We start from the raw sequence: 12,341 nt of genomic DNA, 5'->3' as shown, positions 1-12,341 counted from the left end.
GGAATATAAGTACACTTTTAAAATTTTTCCAAAGTTCCTAAATCTTTCAATAAAATTTTGTTTTATTCATATAGATAATTTTTGCAAAAGTTATTCCTAGGTATCTCTCTAATTATCGTGAATGGTATCTTTTCTGATTCTATTTTCTCATTATGTTTTCTAAATGGTCATTTTTGGACTTGGATGTGAGATTCCGTTATCTTTTTAAATTTTTCATTTGAAGATTTAATTGATTTTTTTCCCTTTTAAAAGTAAAAAAGAAGGGCTATGAAATTACTGCTAAATAAGAATTTTGGCAAAGCTTATATGATTTGATAAGTATGTTTTTCACTTTATGAATGAACTAGTCTATATTTGCTTTCCTCTTTGACCCAGTAATTATTTAGAGGACAAATTTTGGTTCCAAGTGGTTGAAGTTTCTTTGATTAAACCTCTGTTTTTTTTTTTGGCCGGGCGCGGTGGCTCACGCCTGTAATCCTAGCTCTCTGGGAGGCCGAGGCGGGCGGATTGCTCAAGGTCAGGAGTTCGAAACCAGCCTGAGCAAGAGCGAGACCTCGTCTCTACTATAAATAGAAAGAAATTAATTGGCCAACTAATATATATAGAAAAAATTAGCCGGGCATGGTGGCGCATGCCTGTAGTCCCAGCTACTCGGGAGGCTGAGGCAGGAGGACTGCTTGAGCCCAGGAGTTTGAGGTTGCTGTGAGCTAGGCTGACGCCACGGCACTCACTCTAGCCTGGGCAACAAAGCAAGACTCTGTCTCAAAAAAAAAAAAAAAATAAATAAAATAAAAATAAGAAACCTCTGTTTTTAATTAGGCACTCTGGTCAAGAAATGTGGACTGAATTATTTCTACTTTTTGAAATTTATTGAGATTTCTTGGTGGACTAGTTCATAATTAATTTCAGGAAATCATCCATGAATGTTTATTTTTATTTATTTATTTATTTATTTTATTTAGTTAGTTATTTGAGACAGAGTCTCGCTTTGTTGCCCAGGCTAGAGTGAGTGCCATGGCATCAGCCTAGCTCACAGCAACCTCAAACTCCTGGGCTCAAGCAATCCTTCTGCCTCAGCCTCCCGAATAACTGGGACTACAGGCATGCACCACCATGCCCGGCTAATTTTTTTCTATATATATTAGTTGGCCAATTAATTTCTTTATAGTAGAGATGGCGTCTCACTCTTGCTCAGGCTGGTTTCGAACTCCTGACCTCGAGCAATCCACCTGCCTCGGCCTCCTAGAGTGCTAGGATTACAGGTGTGAGCCACCACGCCCGGCCATCCATGAATGTTTAAAACAAAGAATTTCTTTTAGAGAACAAAATTTCTGTATTTAGATGTGTGTATATACATATAAATTCTTGATGTTATAATAGTGATATATTTGTTACCTATTACTTCTCTTGATTTATTTTGATGTTATTATTTTATACACAAAGATCAATAAGTTATAGATCACAGCATTTAATCACATAAAATGATATTCTTTATACTGGTTGATGTTTCTGTTCCTTGAATTATTTTTTATCTGCTATTAATATAGTCACCTTTGTTTTCTTTGGCTTTTGCTTTTGTGGAATAACCTTATAAATCTCTGTATTTTTAACTTTTGTGTCACTAGATTTGAGGCTTGTCTTTCATATGCAGCATGTAGCTACCTTCTATTTTTTAAAAATCGGGTCTATGGTCTTATTTTTATCGTTTTGTTTTATGTTTTGATTTTTATGTTACTGCACTGTACTCAGTGTTTCTGTTTTTTGCCATATGAACTATGTTGTTTACTTTTATAATCTGAAGATATTTTAAATGTACTTATACATTCTGTTGTGTATCCTAACTAGTGGCTATTGTATGTTTTTAAAGAAAAACATGCTTTAACATGCATTTCTAATTATTAAAGTCAAGATGAAACTTTACTACTACTACTACTTTTGACTACTCCTGTGTTAGACAAGTGACCTAATACATTTCAATTCACTCTCTACTTTTCCCTTGAAATTGATATCCCTTCACTTCCACTTCCCTGTATAAACATACATATTAATTGTGGTTTTTGCTAATCATTTAACTTTCCTTTTAATAGTGATTTTTAGTATTTATACTCAATATTGTAATCATATTTATGATTATATAGTCCTAACTCTAGTCCATTCATTGATAGTCATTTTTCCCCACAATTTCCTTATTCTGTAATCTTTGTTTTGATTTATCTGATGATGACTAGAAATATAATTTTTAAAACTCTTTTTCAGAAAAGATGCATGTGTGTTAGATTTTTAGCCATTGATCTCTGAAGATAATTATCATCTTGGAGGACAAACAATTTGTTTTGGTGTATAGTTCTTGAATCATGTCCTTTGTTTTATCTTTAAAATCCTACAAATGTTGGTCTATAAACTGATATTTCAGATTAAAGGAAATTCTAAAATCATTCCTTTGTTGGTAACCTATTTTTTTTTCTGCCAAGAGGCTTACAAGATTTTCCTTTTCTCTGGGAAATTAAAGACATTTCCAAGTTTAATTGTGTTCCTTCAATTAATTTTTCCTGGAACATGGTAAACCTTTTGAACATTAAAACTTAAATTTTTTCTCAGCCAAAGAAGGCATTTTTCTTTTTAATGCTTCTATCCATTTGTTCAGAGTTCGTCTTAGGATTTTATTCCTATCCTTCAAAGTTGTCATTTTCTCTTTCGTCGTTTTTATCTCTATATGCATTTCCATTAGCATACTGCCTTGTGTATATCAGGAGTTCTTGAAGTATGCTCTAAGAACAGCAGTGTTCTAGTAAATGTTTAACAACTGCTTGAGATGGGGAAGGAAGGAGAAGCTCTGATTGATAGGATTTACTGATTTCTGTGTGTAAATAGTTCTACCATGACTGATTTTAGGCTACCAATATGTCATTGAATGTGAAGTTGGGGAGAGATGCTAACAATTGACTCTCAATTGACTCTCAGAGATGCTAACAGCCTCCTACTCAGGAGGCTGAGGCAGAAGGATTGCTTGAGCCCAGGATATTGAGGTTCCTGTGAGCTAGGCTGACGCCACGCCACTCACTCTAGCCTGGGCAACAAAGCGAGACTGTGTCTCAAAAAAAAAATAATAATAAATAACAATTGACTTTCATGAGTTGGTGCAAGCTGCCTCCAGTGACACCATCGTGAGGCCCCTGAGGATTGAGGATTAAAAATTCCTTAAGGTCTTGCAGTCATGGGGTATAGAATATCACTCAGTACTTTTTTTAGGCATTCCATGCTATGATATATAAGTATGTATGTATATTTATGTAGAGGAATATATGTACATTATATATGTGCATATAGAGAGAGAGAAATTATAAAATTCATAAATCCATTTGTGAAAATCTGAACATACAAAATAGATGGTTTGGGAGTAGTTTATTTCACATTACAAAAGATTTTTTTAAATTTAAAGCATATTTTTTCCAATTATATGTTGGAATAACTTTTTTCTCTTGGGAAGTTTAATGTGATACTACAGCTATGTATAACTTTTTAGGGACATTTATTTTACAAATGAAGCTATACATTTAATGGGCAACAGATAAAAAAGTAGGACCCAAAATAAGAATTTTGTTTGGTTTTATCTTCTAGTTCTTGCCATTAAGAGACTATTCAGAATCAATACTACTTAATACTGAGGATTTTTGTCATATAAAAACTGTACAGTAATTTATCTGTGATAAAACTACTTTTCATAATGATTATTTTTGCTTTTTCCATTGTTTCAAACATGCTTGCATATGCAAAAGTGTTCTTTAAACTATAAATAACCAGAGAAATGTTAGTCATTGCTGCTATCATTCTCTTTTAATTGCCTGTAGTCTTCCTTTCCAAAGAAATCATTTGCCAGAAGAAAAATGTAATTTGCCCTTTCTTGACAACAGTGATTTGCCAGTTTTTTATTTGAACATTTTTCTTCACTTCTTTAGGGACTTGGTTTTCTAAAGTTGAAAATGAGGGCTGCCCACAGCTCTTGCCCATTCCAGGAAATTGTTTGCTTTTACATGTTTCCTGAATTAAACTCTTTCTATTTATTTCTTTTGCAACAACTTAGGTGGCACGTTCAGCACCTCATCTGGCACAGCATCCTGCCGTTTCTGCCTCTGGTCTCTCTTCCCTTCAATTTGCTTCGTCTCATGCTACAAGAAGTATCATTCTGGAACAATCTTCTTATCATGTCCTTGACATGCTTGAGGTCTAGACCCTTCCCTTACTGTCCCTTGACATTATCCAATCAAACTTATCTAGCTAGGTTTCCCAAGAGAAGTTCTTAACTCTGAGCTTTTGATTGCTACATGGTTCACTTTCCCTATGGTTGGAATGACCTTTTCTTGGCTAATCTCACTGCCTTTACACCTTAAATCATGGCATCTGCTAGAAGTCCATAATGATTTTTTCTTTTCCTGAATTCTGATAACAACATTCATTCACTTATTCACCATGTATTGATCAACTACTATGTGTGAGCCATGCTGGGCATACAGTGCTGAGTAAAACTGTAAGTGGTGTTGCTCTTAAATGGAGCCATATATGCTATAGTGGTGTTTAATGATTTTTCATATCAATAAATTGACCCTTCAATTGGCTCGAAAATTTCTTATTGTCAGGGACTATCATGTTATCTAGTTGTATCAAAGTAGGGCAGACAGAGTAAGCTATTACCTAGATTGGATAATCTCAAGGTCTACCCAGTAAATATGAGGACAAATCACCCCATTTAGATCTTCTACAGAATTCTATTACTTGAAACTGCCTCTGTGAAACTAAAGAGCCCAATACTCAACTCAAAAGAATCCACATGCAAATTCCTTCTTCTATAGACTAAGCCTCGTCTTGGTAGTTTTTCAGAAAAATTTTTATTTAAATATATAGTTTTACATTCCTTCTAGTAGTAAGTCCTTCAGGTGTTGGAAATCTACCACATACTACCTCAGAGGTTCTTTAATGGAAAAAAGACAAAGGAGAAAAAAATAATCTCTGTAGTTTCTGTAAGAATTGTGATTTCTTAAAAAGTATAGTAGTAGCAGAAAAATAAGTAAATCACAAGTAGAGAACCTACCCCCCATAAGAAATAGTTATCAAATAATTAGAAAAAGATAAAAACAGGTTGTAGACACTTAACCTCAAAGTGGAATTAGAATTATCAAGTGGTCTTTGGGCTGGGAAAATGATGAATAAGATCTCACTCTTGAGAGGACATATTTTTTTCCCAAAATTCAGAATAAAAGGTACTGCATAAAATTTGTGATTTTACTGACAACTGATATTTTTCCTATCCCCAGCAGCTTTAAGTCTGCAGCACTGTAAACCCTTAGAAAGGCCTAACTACAGGGCCACTCAAGATTCCAGTGCTTTGCTTTCAAACTGAGGATTCCCATGAGGTTCCACTTTGTAGAGAGCTATCCATTGACTTTCAGTCCAGGAGTCATTTAGTCTATTGAACAGAAGTCTATACAAAAGGTTCTAAACTAGGTGTCAGTGGATTTCCCCAAAGGGTCAAGGGCGGAATTCAGGGTTCCATGAATTTTAATGAGGAATAAAAAAATCATCTATAATTTCACTAAGCTCTAACTGAAATGTAGGTAAAAACCAGAATACTGTTAGAAGTCTATGGGACTTTTTAACCTATGTAAATCACAAATATATCCTTCTCATATTATAGTTGTTATAAATATTTCAAAATATTGATACTCATAACGACTTCATAGTCACAGTAGTTATTAGAACTGCCACTAGATCTTGTTATTTAATATGTTAAAGAAGCACATATATTATTATTATGCTCATTTTGTTTTTAAAAATATTTTGATAATTGTATATTTCAATATGATTGGCTGCCTTTACAGTCTTATGTATTTTATTTTATGCATTTTAAAACATGCTGAGAAAGGGTCCATAGACCTCACCAGACTTCCAAAGGTGTCTGTGACACAAAAAAATTTCAGAGATTCTGGTTCAGTTCTCATTTTTGGTATTTGTTAACCGATCACATGAATTGAAAGAAATCAAACAATAGGTTTGGATCAGGGTATAGACACAATGGGATATCTTCCAACCTCTCAGAATCATTTCTGTGCAGCACTCTTGTCAGATGAGTATCCATTCCATTAAATGGAAGAAGATAGTACAAACTCCATAAAAACAATATGTCACCTGAAGTAGTAGTAATAACAGTACATATATTCTTTTTATTTATTAATTAGAGACAGAATTTCACTATGTTGCTCAGGCTGGATTTGGACTCCTGGGCTCAAGTGATCATCTGCCTCAGCCTCCTGAGTAGCTGGGACTCCAGGGACGAGCCACCACTCCTGGATTTTCATATATTTTTAAAGCTTCTACCATGTCCCTGCTTATTTTAATTGTAAAAAATCACCCTCAAGATAATACTGTTATATCTATGTTCTCATTTAACTGCCACACCTCTAAAGGGAAAAAGCAGATCAGATTACAACCATGTTACAGATGAGAAAACTGAGGTTTAGGAAAACTGGAGGCCCCTCAGTTGGTCAAGACTAAAAAATATACATAATATTATTATCTCCACTTAACAGATGGGAAACCATCTCTGAAAGGTTAGGGAAATTGCAGCAAATGTCAGGACTAGGATTCGAATCCAATTTGGTCAGATTCCAAAACCTTGTGTATTTTCTATCATGTTGGGCCTCACTATTCCTTTCTCCAAATTAGAGAACTGAAGTTAGAAATGATACCTCTGGCCTCTCCCCAAAGAAAATTGTACTTAGTTGAATCACAGGGTATACTCAAGGGAGAGAGAGAGAAAGCATTTCCAAAACTTTGGCACAACTCTTAGTCCCCTGGAGGCCCCATAGAGGGGACGTGTGTTTGGGATGTTAGTGCTGCTTTCTCCTGCAGGGCCTGCCTCCCCGGTCTCTAGGGAATGTAAGCCTTTCCTCTCTTTATGTCTAATCTCGTGTACACAGCCATTCCCAGATGGGCATGTATGTTCTGAATCAAGTAATTCTCTATGGGATGGGACTCATTATATCATATAGATGTGTTTTTCAAATTTTAGGAATAAATCTGATTAATGGTCAGTCAATGCTTGTAAATCTTATTTCCCATATGTGAATGTAAACTTTATTATTTATTTGTAGGCTTTTGAGGAGCAGAGAAGCATTTTCTCCTCACTTTTCATTCTTTTTGTTGTTCATTCTAATTTGCTGTTAAGCTATTGTAGATCACAAACCAAGAGCATTTTGTTAATTGCATTACAAGAGCAGGCAGTAGTGGGAGTCCTTGCACTTTTAAAAAATGCCAGGCTTAGGAGGGCTTGGAAAATTGTCCACAGAGTGTCCTCAAACTGCAAACCCTTGCAGGCTAGCACGGGCTCATACCAATTACCCTCCTTTTTTCTGGAAGCTCTCATTTTGGTCATTGCGGTAATGCCATATTTAATCTGTTCCAACTCCAGTGAGATCGATAGCTGGCAATATTGTTTTTAATTCTTCTCCTGTGTTGCCCACTCACTTGCAGACTGTTTTTATTAACCCATGTTTAAACTCTGTATATCAATTAGTTTTTCTTTAGCCATAATAATGAAACTGTTACTTATAAAGTCATGCATATTTAAATGTATTTTTCAGGACATTTGCTTATCAGATTCATTTTAAGAGCCTTTTTTGTTCAACTTTTTCTTCTGCCTCAAATACTCTCCTATAACAGTTAATCTGCATTTAAATGTTTATAAAGGGTTTGTCTTTGTAGACATTTTGCACATTGTGTTAGTGCTCCAAAGATAAAAACTAAAAGCAACTATAAAGTAAACTTTGCAACTTTGGTTTCAGAAACTAACTTCTAAACAATATGAATGCACGGCCTCCACATACCCACCCCACCCCCCGAAAAAAAAAAAGCTTTACCCCAGTCAACTTTCTTAAAAATACAGGCAAATATTCTCGTATTCATGAATTATTTTCACTTGAAATGTCATTATGCATTATCTGGTATACCACTGTAGTCTCCTTTAGTCAATAGGGAGACTGTTAACAATAAAGTGAAACTGTTGAACATCTGCAAGGAGAAGAGATTAATTCACAATTTTACTTCTCTTTGTCATAGTAGCTTAAGAAAGACTGGAGAGAACAACTGAAGTATAATCACTTTCTTTCCTCTCTTTTCTCGCCCTGTCTTTTCAGGCACTTCCACAACTTACAGAATCTTAGTTTGGCTTATTGCAGAAAGTTCACAGACAAAGGCTTACAGTACCTGAACTTGGGGAGTGGATGCCACAAGCTCATCTATCTGGACCTCTCCGGCTGCACCCAGGTTTGTCTCTCAGTTTTCCCTTTCCTGCAGCGGGTGAGGAAGTCCTCCGGAGAACGGGCTGCATGCAGCCCTCATGTTATACTAATGCTGTGCACGGACCACAGCACACTTTTCAGAGGTTTTAAATTACATGGCTACAGCTGCTGAAATTTTCCTCAGGATCGCTACTATAGGCTCTTGGCTTCCTTCCACTGGAGTGTCACTTCGACAAACAGACAGAGCTCATTGGATGAGGGAACGGACCACTGCTGTGGAGACACTCTGAGCATAGTTCTAATCCCAGAGCCCAAATCTTGAAAACTTTGGAGTTGCTACCAAGATACAAACAAAGAAAAAACTTTTGGGGGAGAATTTGTACAGGATTCCTGAAAAGTTAGTTAGCTCGCTTCCACATGGATTTTTTTTTTTTTTTTGTAAAATGCTACAAGTGATAAATATGAGAAAGTAAATATTGTAATTTTAAAATTTTCAGTACATCTTTGAGCTAAATAACCTGAAGATTTGGGATCTACTGAGAAAATATTTACGTTAGAGAGTACAAGATTAGGAAAGTTGGGCAGGAAAAAGGGTAAAGTTGTGGAGGATAGATCATGGCACTTTGGAAGTGGTTACTGCCTTATTGATAGTTTCTTCTGCTCTAATTTCCATAGATTTAAGCTGTAATTCTTTTAACTTATTTTCTCCTGCCTCTCTGTATATTATTGAATTGATGTTGTGGTATGTTCTTCTATAAGAATAATATAATAGCACAGGTGAAAACTGCTGAAATATTGATAGTTACCATTTATTGAGTCATTACTATATGTCAGGCATTATGTTTAGTGCTATGCACAGATCAGATTTACTACTCATTCAGTGCTGTATGGTATGTATTTATTATACTTATTTACAATTGAAGAGACCAACTCTAAGGGTGGTTGAATAAATTGCCTAAGGTTGCACAGCTGGTAAAAGCTCTTGGGCACATGGTACTGGCACAGTTACAAGCACCTGTTGATAGATACCTAGGCAGGCAGAGTTCCCTGGGGGAGCAGGGAGTGGGGGGGGGGCCGCACAGGTTTCTCTTCCAGGTTCTTGAATGGATAGAACTCTTACCTAGCCACCAGTACTTTCATACTAAGGTTTCCTGATGCACTAGGCGGCTGGGAAGATGTCGGGAGGACTCTAAGCTAGGGTTGAAAGTGCCTAGCATTTACATTTGTTTACAACTAACTACTGGCATCTACCACAACTGGTGACTGAAGTGGCCTGAACATTCCCCCTCAGCTTGACTGAACTTTAGATAGGTTTCTTCCTGACTTTAGGCCCCTGACCTCCCTTTTCTTAGAGCATTTGCTTTAGAAAACTTGAAATTGTAAATTCTTTCTCTGCCTCTTTTGAGATGTAAATGTTTTTTAAAAGAGTCTTGAGTGTTTTACAACCCAAGAATGTCTTCCCCAAGGAACTGGGGGCTATCCCTTTGATATATAATGATCAAAGAAGATAGCATCCCATCTCCCAGGGAGGGTAGGAGCCTAACTGTTTTTGTTGATGTTGTTGTTATTTCAAGAAAATATGAGAGTAAAAACATTTTGGTTGCTTTTTGTATCTTTGCCTCTCCCTAGCAAGGGTTAGAGGTATGCCCTTCCCCTCCACAATGCTCACCACATCCCTCAGATGTGGGTCTACCTCCCCAACCTCTGAATCCCTGGTGAACATCACCACCATTTGAGCACCATAGTGTTAATCAGACAGTACCAATTTGATGGCAAATACATGTGGAGCCCATTCTTCCAATCATGTGTAACCTCACTTCGGATAATGGGCTCAAACTCAAATCCAGGATAATATAAGTGATGCTAGCTCACTGTCGTTTCTTAAAATTGAGTAATATTCAATTGTAAACATATACCAAATTTTAATAATCCACTCATGAATTGACGGACACTTGGGTTGTTTCCACGTCCTTGCAATAGTGAATTGTGCTGCCATAAACATTTGGGTGCAAATGTCTTTATAATAGAATGATATAATATAATAGAAATTGATTATAATAGAAAATGATATAATATAATAGAAATTCTTTATAATAGAATGTTTGGGTAGATGCCTAACAATGTTATTGCTGGGTCAAATGGTATTTCTATTTTTAGCTCTTTGAGATATCTCCAAATTCTTTTCCACAAAGGTTGCACTAATTTGCAGTCCCACCAGCAGTATAAGAGTGTTCTTGTCTCCACATCCTCACCAGCATTTGTTGTTTTGGAATTTTTTGATAGAGGCCAATCTCACTGGGATTAGGTGATATCTCATTGTGGTTTTGATTTGCATTTCTCTAATGATTAGAGATGTTGAGCATTTTTTTATATGTTTGCTGGCCATTAATCTGTCTTCTTTGGAAAAATTTCTGTTCATTTCCATTGCCAATTTCTTGATGGGGTTGTTTGATTTTTTCTTGTTAATTCTTCTGAGTTCTAGATAGATTCTTGTTATCAGACCTTTATCAGAAGTGTAGAGAACAAATATTTTCTCCCATTCTGTAGGTTGTCTATTTGCTCTAATGATGGTTTCCTTGGCTGTGCAGAAGCTTTTTAATTTGATCAGATCCTATTTGTTTATTTTTGTTGCTGCGGTGATTGCTTTGGGGGTCTTCTTCAAGAATTCTTTTCCTAGGCTGATGTCTGAAAGGGTCTTCCCAACATCAAAGGGTCTTCCCAAAATCTTCTAGGATTCTTAAGGTTTCATGCCTTAGGTTTAAATCTGTTATCCATCTTGAGTGAATTTTTGTGAGAGGTGAGAGGTAGGGATCCAGACTCATTCTTCTGCATGTAGCTATCCAGTTTTCCCAGCACCATTTATTGAAAAGAGATTCTTTTCCCCAAGTTATATTTTTCTTTGCTTGATCAAAGGTTAAATTACCATATGCAGATGGTTTAATCTCTGGAATCTCAGTCCTGTTCCAAAGATCAATGCCTCTGTTCTTGTGCCAGTAATGGGATGATTTAATTATTATTGCTTTATAGTACATCTTGAAGTCTGGAAGACTGATGCCTCCCAGTTTGTTCTTTTTACTTAAGATTGCTTTGGCTATACAAGGTCTTTTCTGGTTCCATACTAAGTGAAGAATTATTTTTTCTAGATCTTAAAGAATGATGATGATACTTTGATGGGCATTGCATTTATTCTGTAGATCACTTTAGGTAGTATTGACATTTTAATGATATTGATTATACCAACCCATGAACAAGGTAGATTCTTCCATCTGTTTATATCTTCTACAATTTCTTTTTTTAGCATTTCGTAGTTCTCCTTGTTTGATGGGTGCCAATTAGCCAACACAGATGGCCTGATCACAGAGAAAAATATTTGTAAATTCAGGGATAACTCAATGTGCTTGACACATGCCTCCCCCTTCACTATAAGTCCTCCACGACTTTGCTATTAGCTCTCATTAGTGCTTAAAACCCTCCCTACAGTATGACACCCCTCCTCGTTCTTCTCAGTGTCCATGAGGTAATTATTGTAGCAACAACACATGCACAGATATATAAATACACACACGTAAATATTTAGACACTTTACTGTGTCTAAATCAGAGGTTTCAAATCTATGACTCACTGCCAAGATAGGCATGCAAAACACACATGATCTGTTCTTTATATTTTGAGCCAATATGTAAAACCTGGGAGTTTTCACAAAACAATCTAGATTTCAAGCTTCTCTTAAAAAATAGGAAGAACCAGCCAAATGGGACCTGCATTCCCATATGGCAGCAATGGGCCGGAGCTGAGTCAGCCTCACTCCCTCAAGGTGGAGCACACTCTAGTCAGTTTGCCAACCTCTCCTCCACTCAGCAATGTCTGCAAATGCATTCACATCTGGCCTGCTACCATTTCATGGCATTGCCTGTGGCCTCAGTAAGTATTTGAGTTTCTAACATGTAAAGAACAGAATTCTTTTGCTAATTACCCCTTAATTTGTAAGTCTCAACACACAATGACATTAATGTCTTGCATCATTGTGCAAAGCAGTGTTAGTTTCTTTCA

At 36.2% G+C, this 12,341-nt stretch overlaps 2 protein-coding genes across 5 annotated transcripts in view; one reads left to right on the top strand and one right to left on the bottom strand.

The window, feature by feature from the left end:
• LRRC17 (leucine rich repeat containing 17) overlaps window positions 1-8,470 on the bottom strand; it is a 31,427-nt gene extending 22,957 nt beyond the window's left edge. For both annotated transcript variants that reach the window (XM_012747316.2, XM_076006498.1), the window contains exon 1: window positions 8,257-8,470. The gene's annotated coding sequence lies outside the window, so the exon portion shown is untranslated. The remainder of the gene's footprint in view (window positions 1-8,256) is intronic.
• The window catches only part of FBXL13 (F-box and leucine rich repeat protein 13), a 232,319-nt gene that overhangs the window by 133,209 nt on the left and 86,769 nt on the right, over window positions 1-12,341 (top strand). For all 3 annotated transcript variants that reach the window (XM_012747262.3, XM_012747256.3, XM_012747268.3), the window contains exon 12: window positions 8,187-8,316. In XM_012747262.3, coding sequence (XP_012602716.2) covers window positions 8,187-8,316 — 130 coding nt within the window. The remainder of the gene's footprint in view (window positions 1-8,186; window positions 8,317-12,341) is intronic.

Source organism: Microcebus murinus, chromosome 9 (assembly GCF_040939455.1).
Source record: "Microcebus murinus isolate Inina chromosome 9, M.murinus_Inina_mat1.0, whole genome shotgun sequence".
Classification (NCBI taxonomy): Eukaryota; Metazoa; Chordata; class Mammalia; order Primates; family Cheirogaleidae; genus Microcebus; species Microcebus murinus.
Note: the sequence above shows the minus strand (reverse complement) of the source record. Positions and strands in the feature narration are given on the sequence as shown.